Raw genomic sequence first — 16,076 nt, 5'->3', positions numbered from 1 at the left:
GTGTAAGTACAGCACGCTTACTGCCTCTCTCTGTTAGTCTTAACAGTACTGTACAGTACCTACTACCTACTGTAAAAGGTACTTGGCTCCAGCTCCCTCTCACAGGAAATGTGCTGTAGGGAATACAAACCAGTCTTAACCCTTTAACTGTCTTCTTGAAAAACATGTTGAAAAAAAGATATGTCACCTTAAATTCCTAGTACAAACGACTCAAATAAGAATTTCCAATAGTTTTCTTTTACAACTAGATGTTTATTTGGGAAATTACAGAGCTCGACCAGGCGGTTGAGAAGTCAAAAGAGGGTCATACTAGCAATGTCATATTAGAATAGTAATTTGCATAGCATATTTACTAATCTCAATAATATTACATACATTACTTTAGATCTGCTTAAATTGCTTTTATAGATACTTTATAGATGTTAAATAAGGACAGATGTCAAATTTGAACAAATCATGGTAATTTTGTGTGTCCAAATTGATGCATTGTTAGGTGGTGTATAGTGCAATGTCCCCAAAATGGTTCTTACATTTCTAATGATCCAGGTTTTTCCACTGTGTGTCACACATGTTCAGACTGCCTTTTGAGATCATGTGTGACAAAGTGCAATGTTTTTGTACTAGTAAAGGCAAGGAGAGTTTTTCAGATTTCTTCTTTTCAATATGTTACCATCCATTGCTGATTCAACTAAGCTAGTTCTACATACAAAACACACTTAATTTAACAGATTTAATTTAATTTAGAATACATATAGGGTTACAGGAATGCTTATCAGGCGTCTGTAAATAGAGGAAGTTCTTGGAAATTATCTTAGCAAAGAAGATCTCAGCAATGATGCTACACGCTCACACCCATACACATGAACACACACCGCATGTGGAAAGGGAGGAGACAGAGCAATGTGTCCTCCTGCTACAAAGTATTTTTGCCCTTTATTTAAACATTTTGGAGTGCCACCATTTCCTAATGTTCTTGGACTTGGTATATCCCTTGAAGTACAGTACCAGTCAAACGTTTGAACACACCTACACATTCAAAGGTTTTTCTTTATTTTTAGTATTTTCTACATTGTAGAATAATAGTTAAGACATCAAACTATGAAATAACACATATGGAATCATGTAGTAACCAAAAAAGTGTTAAACAAATCAAAATATATTTTGTATTTGAGATTCTTCAAATAGCCACCGTTTGCCTCGATGACAGCTTTGCACACTCTTGGCATTCTCTCAACCAGCTTCACCTGGAATGGTTTTCCAACAGTCTTGAAGGAGTTCCCACATATGCTGAGCACTTGTTGGCTGCTTTTCCTTCACGCCGCGGTCCGACTCATCCCAAACTATCTCAATTGGGTTGAGGTCGGGGGATTGTGGAGGCCAGGTCATCTGATGCAGCACTCCATCACTCTCCTTCTTGGTCAAATAGCCCTTACACAGCCTGAAGGTGTGTTGGGTCATTGTCCTGTTGAAAAACAAATGATAGTCCCACTATACCCAAACCAGATGGGATGGCGTATCACTGCAGAATGCTGTGGTAGCCATGCTGGTTAAGTGTGCCTTGAATTCTAAATAAATCACAGACAGTAAAGCACCCCCACACCATAACACCTCCTCCTCCATGCTTTACGGTGGGAAATACACATGCGGAGATCATCTGTTCACCCACACCACGTCTCACAAAGCCGGTTGGAACCAAAAATCTCAAATTTGGACTCCAGACCAAAGGACACATTTCCAACGGTCTAATGTCCATTGCACGTGTTTCTTGGCCCAAGCAAGTCTCTTCTTCTTAATGGTGTCCTTTAGTAGTAGTTTCTTTGCAGCAATTTGACCATGAAAGCCTGATTCATACAGTCTCCTTTGAACAGTCGATGTTGAGATGTGTCTGTTACTTGAACTCTGTGAAGCATTTATTTTGGCTGCAATTTCTGAGGCTGGTAACTCTAATGAACCCAACTGATTGGCTCAAACGCACTAAGAAGGAAAGAAATTCCACAAATTAACTTTTAAGAAGGCACACCTGTTAATTGAAATGCATTCCAGGTGACTACCTCATGAAGCTGGTTGAGAGAATGCCAAGAGTGTGCAAAGCTGTCATCAAGGCAAAGGGTGGCTATTTGAAGAATCTGATTTGTTTAACACTTTTTTGGTTACTACATGATTCCATATGTGTTATTTCATAGTTTTGATGTCTTCATTATTATTCTACAATGTAGAAAAATAGTAAAAATAAAGAAAAGGCCTTGAATGAGTAGGTATGTCCACATTTTTGACTGGTAGTGTATGTCACCATTATCTGAGACTGTAGTCTTCTCTAGAGCCCTGTAGCATGCCTTTATGCAGGTTTACATTTATTGGGATGACTCTTCTCCTGGAGGCCGAGCTGAGAGGTTTCTGTTAAATGGGCAAGCCACAAAGTCAAAATTGGCTATATAGTAAAAAAAATGCTTGAAAACAAAAATGTGCTTTTTGGCCTTAGTTTAAGGTTAGGCATATAGTTAGCAGTGTGGTTAAGATTAGGGTTAAGGTTGGGTTTAAAATCAGATTTTATGACTGTGGCTAGTGACCACCAGCGTTGGGATTAGTTACTTGGAAACTAAAGTTACATTTAACTAAAGTTACACATTACTTTAGAATATTACTTTGTGTGCAAAGTAACGCGTTATTACTTTGTGTTACTTTCATGAAAAAGCTCTAAATCTCACCGTTTGTTTGACTGTCAGAGGTAGCAAGACGCGCTCTACCAATGATAGGCTACTTACTAACTCACGTTTGATCACTAGTTCCTCCTTTCATCTGTGGCGCTGCTTTTCTGTGCTAGTCTACAAGTGCTACGTTATATATGGGATGCTTAAGTAGCCATATAGAGTATACTGTATGCCAAACATCTGTACAGATTTCCTATCTTTTCATTCAAAATGTATCTTGAGCTGCCAGTTCTGGTTATAGACCGCACGTACACGGACCCATAGAGATGTATAGAGGGCACACTTGCCACTAGACGGGAAAGCCCTCTATGGGCTTTTCTATCACAGAAGCGATCAATAGCAAAGATTGTGTGGCGGAAAACGCACCCACCCACCCAGGCTCCGCCGACATTAACAGCTTTCCAGTCTTATCCCCCTGGCTTTCTCTGCGACAAATGTCATGTGTGTTTAGCCCCCTACTTTCTATGGAGTCCATTGTCACCTTAATAATGACTAGGACCCCCTGGTCCGTCTGTAACCTTCACCCTGGACGACCGCTAGGAAGACCTGGGGAGGGCTTAACCTGTGACTAGAGAGATCCTTCTGTGACCAACTGGGTATGAACCCGGGTCTCTTACTTGTGTTTGCCCACAGAGCTCAAGCCTCAAGGAGCTAACATAATTCTTCAGGTCTTAGGCAAGGTTACTCCAGGGGAAGACCTGACCTTTAGCTTCAGGGATGATGCTTCTCTGTGGCTTGTACTGATAAGGCTGTACCATAATAATGGAGACTAAACAGCCATATCAGGCCTACTCTGTGGCCTACCATAGTCAGTGCATTGCTGGTCTAGGCAAGCTGCTGAAAACTGATCTGAGGAGAGGACAGTTATCTGTGCTGCATGTGCCAGAGATAATAATCTGGAATATGGAGGCGTTCTAGAATATCTTTAAAACTCTGTCTTTGAAAATAGAAATAACTCCTTCTGCTTCTGCTTTTTTTGAAGGCCCAATGCAGTCAAAAGCGAGATTTGGTTGGAGGTTGGAATAATACTGTGAATTTGTGAAAATGATGATAATTCCCTTTTAGTGCAAGAGCTGTTTGAAAAGATGGCCTGAAATTTCAGCCTGTTTTGGTGGGAAGGAATTTTGCCTGCCTGGCGACATTACCAGGCGGTAATTTAGTTAATAGACCAATAAGAGAGAGAGTTCCAAACCTCTCTGCCAATAAAATATAGTTTTCAGTTTTTCCCTCCCCACTCAGACCACTCCCAGACAGTCCTAGCCAAAGTCTTGCTTGAGAAATTGCTATTTGCTAAAATGCTATTTTTGTTTATTTTTGACCATTTTAATTGAAAACAGTCACAGGTACTTAAATGTTAACCAGAAATTATTTAATATTGAGATAAAAACAGCAGCATTGGAACTTTAAACAGAATCAAAAGCCAGTTTCCAACATTTCGGCTGGATGCCTTTATCAAGAACATAAACAATAATAAAATAATACAATAAAACTAGGTTCCCTCCAATTCACAAATATTGTGCAGAAATTACTTAATTGGCCAGATAGGTGGACACCTCCCTACACCCATAAGTTAATACATTGTTAAATTACATATGTAATAAACCATATACAGGCAACACTCAAGCAAAAAAACACATTTGTTAAACAACTAGATTAAAATAACGGGTTCATGGTAATTGGTCAGTCACGTATCGTCATTCAAAGCAGCATACAGCAGATGGTCACATTGGTTTTACCCTGATATACAACAAAAATAGTACAAAACCATTGATGGAGCCTTTTTCAGTTCCTCTAAGCAACAAAGATATGTGTTAGTGATAAGGTGTTGGAAAAAAAGAACATTGGATCTGATAAAAATTGGAGAAGTAAAAAAAATTAATGGGTTTATTTCTAAGTAAATTAAATAGGCTTATTTCTAAGTAATTTCAGATGAAGCAGAAAAAGTACACTCCAGACAGAGCAATAAAAAGGACTTAATCAGAATTGTCTAAACAAACCTCAAATACCGGTAGACATTTTGTACAGAAGACTTTTAACTGCAAATAAAATACCTCAACATATCTGCCAACACTATTTGTCTCAGCATTAACAGAAGGTCCTACATAAACCTTTTATCTCAAGCTTCAGTCAGAGGGTTCAGTTTAGCCCATAGTCTGTCCCAGAATGCCTGGTGATGATGGGGGTCCTGGGGCCAGTCCAAATAGGTCCTGGTCTTGACCAGGCGAGCCAGCCTGTGGTGGGCAGACAGCCGGCGAGGGGGGATCTTCTCCAGGAAGACCAGGAGGAGGATGTCCCTTTGCTCCACCTGCAGCCTGGAGGTGGCCAGCTTCATCTCCAAGGAACACCAGTTACTGTACAGGTAGTGGCGGCTGACCAGGCAGAGGGTGTGACGGCTCCGGTAGAGGCTGTCTGTGATGTTCTCCACAATGTCCTTCCCCAGCTGGAAGTCCCTGCTGTGCAGACAGAGGCGCAGGAAAGGGGGACCCCTCTGCTCCAGGTTGGGTAGCAGCTCCTCCACCACCCAGCGCTCGTCCTTCCCGCTGTAGGAGACAAACGCATCGTAGTGGTAGTGCCCCCTGGTGTTTGATCGCATCGCCTCCGACAGCCAGCCAAGGGTGATGTGGTAGAGGGGGAGGAGGTAAGGACCGACCAGGTTATGGACCAACACCACCAGCATGAAGAACAGGACTCCCAGGCCAGTCGCAGCAAAGAGCACAAAGCCCACCTCTGTTGTGCAGTTGGCTTCTGTGTACTTGACAAAGTTAGGTGTGTCTAGTCCACTGTCCAACAAGCATATCAAGTCCTCTAAAGTATATATAAGTTCATGATTAAGCATGATCACTTCAACCGGCCTGTACCCCTTTGCCCATGCAATGAGCCAAGCATTGTCACAACTGCAAAATATCTGTAACGTATCAAGTATCAAATACTTTAGGCTAGAGAGAGGTTCGGTAAAGCTGTAGATTACATGATAAATGTTCTCGATACGCAAATATAATGTTTTCAAGGATTTAAAGTCTTTAGTTAAACTCCCCTCTAAAGAGTCAATCCTGCAGTTTGAAAGTTTCAGAACCTCCAGTTTGGTCAGGTTGTGGAAAATGGTGTCGGCAGAATGCTGTATTAAAAGGTCCACCTGTATTAGAGTCAGTTTCCTCAGGTGAATCAGCTGATTCGTTGATGTTAAATCAACACTTTTAGCTGAAAGCTTTGATCTGTACACAAATGTCTCCACAGACCTGCAGTACTTTCCCATGAATTCAGATCCACAAAGGAATTCTTCAGCGTCAACATTAAGATGGGTTACAGACTTAAAGAAGGGTCTGTCACTGTCTTCAAATGACACTGTCTGGCCTTTGAGTTGGAGACTCAGGTTCTGTTTAGATGTGATGTTACTGCCAATAATCAACTGCATTGGCCTCATACCTGAACTAATGTGCAGATGAGTCAGGTGACTCAGAATGTCACTGAATACAAGTGTCAGATTCAGCTTTATCACAGGTTATCTTGGTGGATAGTTCAAGTACCCCAAAAACACTTGTCTTAGACACGTAAGGTGTGCGAAAGACATTGCTTCAATATTGTAGATCTGTGGATTTTCCCTGAGGTCTAACAATGTCAAACTATGTAAACCAATAAACGTGTTTGCATGTAACTGGGTTATATTATTTTGTGTAATGTCTAAGGACTCCAGATTTGCCAATCCGAGGAAAGGAAAGTCTTAAATGTTTGAAATTAAACTACATGATAAATTTAGAGACTGCAGGTTCTCAAGACAGCTGAACTGTTTTGCAAAAAGCGTTTGTATATTGCTCGACGTGAAAGAGAGTAGTGTTAACCATGTGATTGGTTGATTTCGGAAGGAGCAGAGGTCAAGACTGTTTTGTGTCTGGCCAGATACATATAATATTTTTAAGGTTTTTGGTTTTTGAGACTGAAAATAAAATTCCATTTCAAATGGGGAGTAGAATGGAAGAGTCCATGTCCATAAAAATCCATATATTCCAGCCCAATGCACAATTCTACACTGGACATGGAGAGGCTGCTTGTATTGGCATTGGCAAAACGTATTTTCTTGATTGAAAGCAAAAACACTACATTACAGACACTTTCAAAATCAATGTAATTGCAACTAGAGAAAACCAAGGACTGGATTTGCTTAATGCCAGACAGGGGAAGGCGCAGTAGGACGTCCTGGTTTAGGCCCCCAGAAAAACTTGTCAGGTTCTGGAAACAAGCCAGTGCACCTTCCTCTATATGGTTTATTTGACCAAATACTAATCCGGCGCTTGTTAGATTTTTGAAAACAGGTGTCATGCTTTCGTTGGCGTTTAAGATGGAGCAGTTTGATTGGTTTAATGATTGTTGTGATGTCACGAGAGGCTGTGTCCTGGAGGGACGTTACATCCCCCTGAGGTGGCTGCAAACCCAGACAGCTATGGCTCCATCTGCTGGTATGGTCGGGAACTCCACCCCTCTATGGCCAATCTTCCCACGCAGCTGAAACAAATGAGGAGCTGATGAGCTGAAGGTTTGGGAAGGGAAGAGACCCAGTCTCCAACCTGGGCTCTCGGGAGGACAAGAGTGCTGCACGTCCACTTCCATGAGGAATCTAAGGATTTGGAGATACTTACCTTTGGGAAATACTCACCTTTGGATATATGCACCTGTGGAAATACGTGAGAGACATTTGGAAGGACTTTTTGCTGGGTTGGCCACTAGCTGCAACGTGGACTACAGTAAGGCTGGGGAAAAGTTATCTGAGCGAGTGAGAGTTATGACTTTGGATGTGGAAGAGACATCCCTGAACTGTTAACCCTTAAAGAGCCACAAGAGAACAGAATTTTGTTATATTTTCGTTAATTTCCCAAGACCTATAATAAAATCCTTGTTTTGTTTGAACCTTGTCTCCTTGCACTACTTGAGCAATCCCGCTGAAAGCTGTGTAGCCTCTTGTGACGTCACAGATGGTGGAGAATACGGGCACGCTCAAGCGTTAATAGTGCATGTCAGAGGAGGATACCGAAGGTTTGATCACCCAGTTTTCCAAGTTGGCCGTAGGCTCCCCGCCGACTGAAATGGAGGACATATTGAAAGCCCTTGTTGCTGCCCAGCAAGCCCAGATGCAAGCAAACGTGGCTCTCTTGGAGGAGCAAAAGAAAGCCAACCTTCTGAAGGCAGAGGAATTGCAGTTGCAGAGACAGAGGGTGGTCCAAAATACCCGCCCAATAAAGGCAAGTGACTTTATATCTAAGATGGGAGCTACCGATGACATTGAGGCATACCTGCATGCATTTGAGGCCACGGCCACTAGGGAAGCCTGGCCCAAGCAACAGTGGGTTGGTCTGTTAGCCCCCTTTCTAACCGGGAATCGCTGAATGCTGTCCGGGACCTGGGCCCTGACCAGGTTACTGACTATGATGCCCTGAAGTCTGAGATCCTCAGCAGATATGGACTCACAAAGTTTGGTATGGCCCAGCGCTTTCACAGTTGGACCTTCCAACCAGACCAACCTCCTCGGGCGCAGATGCATGAACTTGTCCGAATCGCAAGGAAATGGCTGGATCCGCAGAGGAATACAGCAGCGGCGGTGGTGGAGGCCGTTGTGGTGGATCGTTACCTACGCGCCCTGCCTTATGAGGCAAAACGGTTCATCAGTCAACAGGCCTTGACCACGGCTGATCTGACCGTGGAAGCTGTGGAAAAGTACCAGGCCACAGCGGAGATGCTGAATGCTTCCCGAAAAAGACCCCAGGAGTGCGGCCCCACCACAAATGGGAAGAACCCGTCCAAAGGACCCCAAGGTCTCGAACCCAGCCACGTCAGGACTTATCCCGGCTCCAGGGGGAGCCAGAAACCAGGCGGGTCCAAGAAGAGTACACCAGGAGGGGGAAACTTCGACAGTGTTACCGGTGTGGGGAGATGGGACATATCTCCTGGCAGTGTGGGAAACCAGCCGATGAACCTATGCCCACTGCGGAGTCCTCCAGCTCAGCACCCACACATCGTTTTGCCTCGCTCTTGGGAGTCGTAGATGGCGGCCCAGATCGACCCCCCACCTGCCCGGTAACTGTGAATCACCATGATGTGGAGGCCTTACTGGATTCTGGTAGCCGGGCCACCCTGGTGCGTAAGGATTTGGTGGGCCCAACGTGTCTGACCCCGGGAAAGTCCTCCCAGTTTCCTGTGTCCATGGGGACACCAGAGAATACCCCATTACTGAACTTACAATGACCAGCACACGGGGAACCATACACACGACGGCGGGGGTGGTTGATTCCCCTCCCGTCCCTGTCCTAATTGGACGAGACTGCCCAGCCTTTTACCCACTCTGGAGAGAGTCTCAGGAGAGGATAACCCGAGTACCTCGGAAACGGAGAGGCAAGACTCATCCTGGGAAGGCTCCGGTGCAATCCTCCGAATTACTCACTCCCGCCCGGGCTCGGATAGGGATGGCAGGTGCCCAGACCGACACAGAGACGGAGCTACAGAATCTGGACAAAGAACTGTCTGGTCTGAAGGGGACCGCTGAGAGGTATCGTTTGTTAAAGCAACAGTTAGACATGAAGACAGAAGAGTTAGATATCCTCCAGGCTAAACTCCAACAGAGCTCCTTCCCTAAGCAACAGGAGGAGCTGGAGAGGCTGCGCAGGACCATCGAGGAGTGTGAGGAGACCCTGCGCAGTAGTAAGGAGGTCCAGAAGAAGGCAGAGGAGAAGTACAAGGTGTTGGAGAACAAGATGAAGAATGCGGAGGCAGAGAGAGAGAAGGAACTGAAAGCTGCTCAACAGAAGCTAAACTCTGCTAAAACCAAGGCTGATCGTTCAGTAAGAAACTCAAGGAGAGACAACAGGAGGCTGAGTCCCTGGTCCTAGAGTTGGAGGAGTTGAAGAGAGAGCAGTCTGGCAAGCACCACGGCAATGCAGACGCCCTCTCCCGGCGTGATGCCTTCTTCGCTGCCTTTACCCCGACGAGGACGTCGGTCCCGAGGAGGGGGATGTGTGATGTCACGAGAGGCTGTGTCCTGGAGGGACGTTACATCCCCCTGAGGTGGCTGCAAACCCAGACAGCTATGGCTCCATCTGCTGGTATGGTCGGGAACTCCACCCCTCTATGGCCAATCTTCCCACGCAGCTGAAACAAATGAGGAGCTGATGAGCTGAAGGTTTGGGAAGGGAAGAGACCCAGTCTCCAACCTGGGCTCTCGGGAGGACAAGAGTGCTGCACGTCCACTTCCATGAGGAATCTAAGGATTTGGAGATACTTACCTTTGGGAAATACTCACCTTTGGATATATGCACCTGTGGAAATACGTGAGAGACATTTGGAAGGACTTTTTGCTGGGTTGGCCACTAGCTGCAACGTGGACTACAGTAAGGCTGGGGAAAAGTTATCTGAGCGAGTGAGAGTTATGACTTTGGATGTGGAAGAGACATCCCTGAACTGTTAACCCTTAAAGAGCCACAAGAGAACAGAATTTTGTTATATTTTCGTTAATTTCCCAAGACCTATAATAAAATCCTTGTTTTGTTTGAACCTTGTCTCCTTGCACTACTTGAGCAATCCCGCTGAAAGCTGTGTAGCCTCTTGTGACGTCACATTGTATATTTGGTGCCTCTACAAATAGCTTTGTAAGTGACTTTATATTCATTATTCTGCATAGTATTTCTGACAAATCCTCTACACAGGGTTCACCAATGAAGACACTTTGTAATTGAGGTGTGCCATGGAAAACATTACATTTACATTTACATTTTAGTCATTTAGCAGACGCTCTTATCCAGAGCGACTTACAGGAGCAATTAGGGTTAAGTGCCTTGCTCAAGGGCACATCGACAGATTTTTTACCTAGTCGGCTCGGGGATTAGAACCAGCGACCTTTCGGTTACTGGCACTACACTCTTAACCACTAAGCTACCTGCCGCCCGAATGTGTTAGGCCCAATATGACAATCACAGCACCCAGTGACTCTTCCATTAAAGTATATATGTTGCAGATTTGGAAGGACCTGGCTATTACCAGTTGGAAGGATTTGGGGAAAACAGCCTCCAATGTACAGGTACTCCAAATACTGAAAACAAGAGAAAAAGCCCAGAGACATGGAACTATTTTCACCATGTTTCATAGATATGCAGAGGGTATTGATATTAGAGGGAAGTCCAAGCAGATCCTCCTCGATGGCTGTGACATCTTGACAGGCAGCAGTATACTGTTCTGCTAAAGGACAGTATATCCAGGTGGGCAAGTATTCACCACTGTTATAAATGTGGCATTTAGGATGCATCCATCCACTAACACTCTGAATCCACAGGAACAGGACGGCAGGGTGGGAAAACATCTCTCCCAACGACAGTAAAATCTACTGAGATGATTGTCAGAATAGTTCGGTTCCGGTTGAAATCTGTAGAACGTTGGTTTGATATAGTAACATCCTTCGGAGTGCTGCAAACAGTATGGAGTCTTTCTTCTTCGTCTTCTTGTTCTTTATTATTTCAGATGCCTTTCTCCTTGGTAACAGCTCACAGCTTTTTTTTGTTCCATTACTCTGCCTTTTCACCCTCCAGTTGAATGGTACTTAAGGTTACAAAGTCATTCTCTAATGGTTAGTTTGGTTCCAAAAGTAAATAAAGTATAAATGTCCCAATGTCAATGAAGAAATTAGTGGAGGGCTGCAAAGTGTTCTCTGACCGTCACAGTTAATGTCTGCATACATCTGAGGAGCAGTAGCACTTTATTTGTACAGTACAGTCATACTGTCTGTTAAACATATTGTGCAAGTCTATTTTTGCATCTCTTTCAGTTCCTCAAAAAAAGAGACATTCTTTCAAAAAAGACAATTAACATGAAGGATATGTTTGAACATGATAGATTTCAGAAGATCACTAAAATATCTGTAAGAGTTACAGAGGGTCAAAGATCATATAATAATAATAATATAATATGCCATTTAGCAGACGCTTTTATCCAAAGCGACTTACAGTCATGCGTGCATACATTTTTTTTTTGTGTATGGGTGGTCCCGGGGATCGAACCCACTACCTTGGCGTTACAAGCGCCGTGCTCTACCAGCTGAGCTACAGAGGACCACTCCCAAGAGGTTAGCAAGTCTTGGGGGTATGATCTTTGACCCTCTGTAACTTTCTCACTCATCATTATTCACAATTCATTCAAGATTATCTGTAATCTTGGCAGCATCCACATTACATTTACATTTTCGTCATTTAGCAGATGCTCTTATCCAGAGCGACGTACAAATTGGTGCATTCACCTTATGATAGCCAGTGGGACAACCACTTTACAATATATATATATATATACACAGTGGGGGAAAAAAGTATTTAGTCAGCCACCGATTGTGCAAGTTCTCCCACTTAAAAAGATGAGAGAGGCCTGTAATTTTCATCATAGGTACACGTCAACTATGACATACAAATTGAGAATGTTTTTTCTCCAGAAAATCACATTGTAGGATTTTTTATGAATGTATTTGCAAATTATGGTGGAAAATAAGTATTTGGTCACCTACAAACAAGCAAGATTTCTGGCTCTCACAGACCTGTAACTTCTTCTTTAAGAGGCTCCTCTGTCCTCCACTCGTTACCTGTATTAATGGCACCTGTTTGAACTTGTTATCAGTATAAAAGACACCTGTCCACAACCTCAAACAGTCACACTCCAAACTCCACTATGGCCAAGACCAAAGAGCTGTCAAAGGACACCAGAAACAAAATTGTAGACCTGCACCAGGCTGGGAAGACTGAATCTGCAATAGGTAAGCAGCTTGGTTTGAAGAAATCAACTGTGGGAGCAATTATTAGGAAATGGAAGACATACAAGACCACTGATAATCTCCCTCGATCTGGGGGCTCCACGCAAGATCTCACCCCGTGGGGTCAAAATGATCACAAGAACGGTGAGCAAAAATCCCAGAACCACACGGGGGGGACCTAGTGAATGACCTGCAGAGAGCTGGGACCAAAGTAACAAAGCCTACCATCAGTAATACACTACGCCACCAGGGACTCAAATCCTGCAGTGCCAGACGTGTCCCCCTGCTTAAGCCAGTACATGTCCAGGCCCGTCTGAAGTTTGCTAGAGTGCATTTGGATGGTCCAGAAGAGGATTGGGAGAATGTCATATGGTCAGATGAAACCAAAATAGAACTTTTTGATAAAAACTCAACTCGTCGTGTTTGGAGGACAAAGAATGCTGAGTTGCATCCAAAGAACACCATACCTACTGTGAAGCATGGGGGTGGAAACATCATGCTTTGGGGCTGTTTTTCTACAAAGGGGCCAGGACGACTGATCCGTGTAAAGGAAAGAATGAATGGGGCCATGTATCGTGAGATTTTGAGTGAAAACCTCCTTCCATCAGCAAGGGCATTGAAGATGAAACGTGGCTGGGTCTTTCAGCATGACAATGATCCCAAACACACCGCCCGGGCAACGAAGGAGTGGTTTCGTAAGAAGCATTTCAAGGTCCTGGAGTGGCCTAGCCAGTCTCCAGATCTCAACCCCATAGAAAATCTTTGGAGGGAGTTGAAAGTCTGTGTTGCCCAGCGACAGCCCCAAAACATCACTGCTCTAGAAGAGATCTGCATGGAGGAATGGGCCAAAATACCAGCAACAGTGTGTGAAAACCTTGTGAAGACTTACAGAAAACGTTTGACCTGTGTCATTGCCAACAAAGAGTATATAACAAAGTATTGAGAAACTTTTGTTATTGACCAAATACTTATTTTCCACCATAATTTGCAAATACATTCATAAAAAATCCTACAATGTGATTTTCTGGATTTTTTTCCCTCATTCTGTCTGTCATAGTTGACGTGTACCTATAATGAAAATTACAGGCCTCTCTCATCTTTTTAAGTGGGAGATCTTGCACAATTGGTGGCTGACTAAATACTTTTTTTCCCCACTGTATAGCCAGATGAGAGTTGTGTTTCCGGTTTACCTTTACACAATTTTCAACAGCGAATAAATAACAATAAACTAGCAAATTACATAGGTTTTCACTCAACTAATAAAGCCTAATATCAAGCAAGCCATTTTAGCATTTGCTTAATGAAGGTGGCGCACAGATGTGTAAGATCAGGAACAGGCCGTCTACCTCGCGTTGGTCAGCGCGCAAAGCTGGGCACAGTGCGAGGTTTGACTAGGCTACTGATTTTGCCAGGGGGTTGTTCGGCTTACAAAATTACTTGTAGATCAATGACTGTCAACACAGTTATATATAGTTCGACACTGTTGTCACAAAATATATATATATATTTTTCGGTAGGTAGAAATAATGTAATATGAGCATAAAAAAATGTGAACCGGCGATTCTTAACATTTTTTTAGATTTTTGGACCGGCATGCTAAATTTGGGTCGGTATGCAAAACATGCTCTACCCGCTGGTTGAGAATATGAATTACCTACATTTACATTTTAGTCATTAAGCAGACGCTCTTATCCAAAGTGACTTACAGGACCAATTAGGGTTAAGTGCTCTGCTCAAGGGCACATCGACAGATTTTTCACATAGTCGGCTCAGGGAATCGAACCATCGACCTTTCGGTTACTGGCCCAATGCTCTTAACCGCTAGACTACCTGCCACCGCTAATTACCTGTGTGTTTATCTAATTAAAGCATTATGCTAATAAGTCCCAGCTTTAACTTTACCTTTCCTTTATATACCTAGGAGACACAATGAATGGCTGGGTCATTACCATATCACAGACACACTCAGGTCTTTATCAGGAGAGGAGGAGCATGGATAGGTCATGACCTCATTACAGTAAGATCTGATTGGCTACTAGTGTTAATATGAGTCACTGATTCGCCGAATGTACAGTACTTTCTAGCTAATAAGTCACTGTACATTCCAGTGGAGTGACTGTACTTATTTACAAGACTAAGTATCAGACACAAAGACACCAACGACCTTTATGAAGTCTCAAAATCGTATCCAGAAACTAGCCTGTATACGATAAATAAAAACATATCCCCTTGAGGATGAGACATAGTCTGACAGTATATAGGCCTACTACAACTGCATGGTAAGAGTCCATTTGCCATTACAACAGTAAGCTAAAAGAGACAGGGGACATTAAAAGAACAGGGGGCTCATTTGAACCAGTCCTTTGTTTGTGCTGTTTAGCATCAGAGTCCTTCCTCTTTTCAGAGGATTAATTGCCGTAAACAAATGCAGTTTAATGGGGAGGGAAAAGGGAAAGTAGGGCGCTGGCTCTAATCTGTATTCTCGCTGGCTCTGAGACTAGGCTATAGTAGAGGCTGCAGGCTGAATGTCTGGGCTCCTAATATTGGCCTAGTACAGTAAATTCACAGCTAGAGTAGGGACAGAGAGAGTTCAGTGGTAAAGAGGGCAGAACCTCAAACACAGCCAATAGCATACAAGCACAGGGGCATAAAGTTTACATCCATAGCTTATGTTCTACAAACACAGGCACATAGGTCATCAGTAGAGCCTAGTGAGCTATAGCCAGTACCTTCACTGGACAGCCATCTTCAAATACATCATAATAAAGTCCTGTACTAGGTGCAATGCATATGGATTTCATTGATCTATATTCCACACAGTACAACAGTTTTAATATCTCACCCTGAGCCCACAGTTCAAATAGAAGCTTGGGACCGAGCGTTTGCTTTGTGCTGCTATGGCTATGCACACACTTTCTCCGTCAAAGGGAATTGGATACGAGAGAACACCTGATTGTTGGGATAACACAGAGAGGCCAGAGAGGGAATCAGTATTTACACCCTGATAAAGAATGCATCCCAAATGGCACCCTATTCCCTATGTAGAGCACTACTTTTGACCAGAGCCCTATTGGCCCTTGTCAAAAGGAGTGCACTACATAGGGAATAGGGAGCCATTTGAGACGCACCCAAAACATGTCAGCAGGAAGTTTCCCTCCTATTCCCTCGGCTGTTATAGAGGACTGATAATGATGCAGTAGGAGCACTGAGCAGTAACAGGGACACAGGTCCATAACTTATTCATCTAAAGGAATGGGAGGAGGAGAGGAGGAGAGTGAAGAGACAGGGAGCAAACATTCCCTCGCTCCTGTTCTCAAACAAGCCCAGCAAAATGAGTGTATGATCCCTGACAGCGACATACATCGGTGACATGAAAAGCTTTTAGCTCTCGCGGGTAACCCCAGGCCAGGGATGCTAGAGCACTGAGCAGAGACAGTGAAAGAGGCGAGAGAGAGAGACAATGAAAGAGGCGAGAGAGAGAGAGAGAGGAAGAGAGAGAGGGAGAGAGGAAGGAAGGAGAGAGAGAGAGAGGGGTATGGTCAAGATAAAGAGGTCTGGGAGATATGGATGTTTTTTTATTTCTATGTCTCTGGCTGTCCGGT

The 16,076-nt window shown here is 43.8% G+C and overlaps 2 protein-coding genes across 11 annotated transcripts in view; both read right to left on the bottom strand.

Moving 5' to 3' along the window:
• The window catches only part of LOC121546201 (pleckstrin homology domain-containing family A member 5-like), a 183,370-nt gene that overhangs the window by 15,573 nt on the left and 151,721 nt on the right, over positions 1 to 16,076 (bottom strand). The gene's annotated exons all lie outside the window — the stretch shown is intronic.
• LOC121546203 (toll-like receptor 13) lies at positions 4,074 to 7,108 on the bottom strand. Its single transcript, XM_041857295.2, has one exon. It carries the CDS (start codon positions 6,127 to 6,129, stop codon positions 4,825 to 4,827), a length of 1,305 nt encoding a protein of 434 aa, XP_041713229.1. The 5' UTR covers positions 6,130 to 7,108; the 3' UTR covers positions 4,074 to 4,824.

The sequence above is a fragment of the Coregonus clupeaformis genome, unplaced genomic scaffold (genome assembly GCF_020615455.1).
Source record: "Coregonus clupeaformis isolate EN_2021a unplaced genomic scaffold, ASM2061545v1 scaf0692, whole genome shotgun sequence".
NCBI lineage: Eukaryota > Metazoa > Chordata > Actinopteri > Salmoniformes > Salmonidae > Coregonus > Coregonus clupeaformis.
The sequence above is the reverse complement of the archived record's forward strand: the minus strand, read 5'-3'. Positions and strand labels throughout refer to the sequence as shown.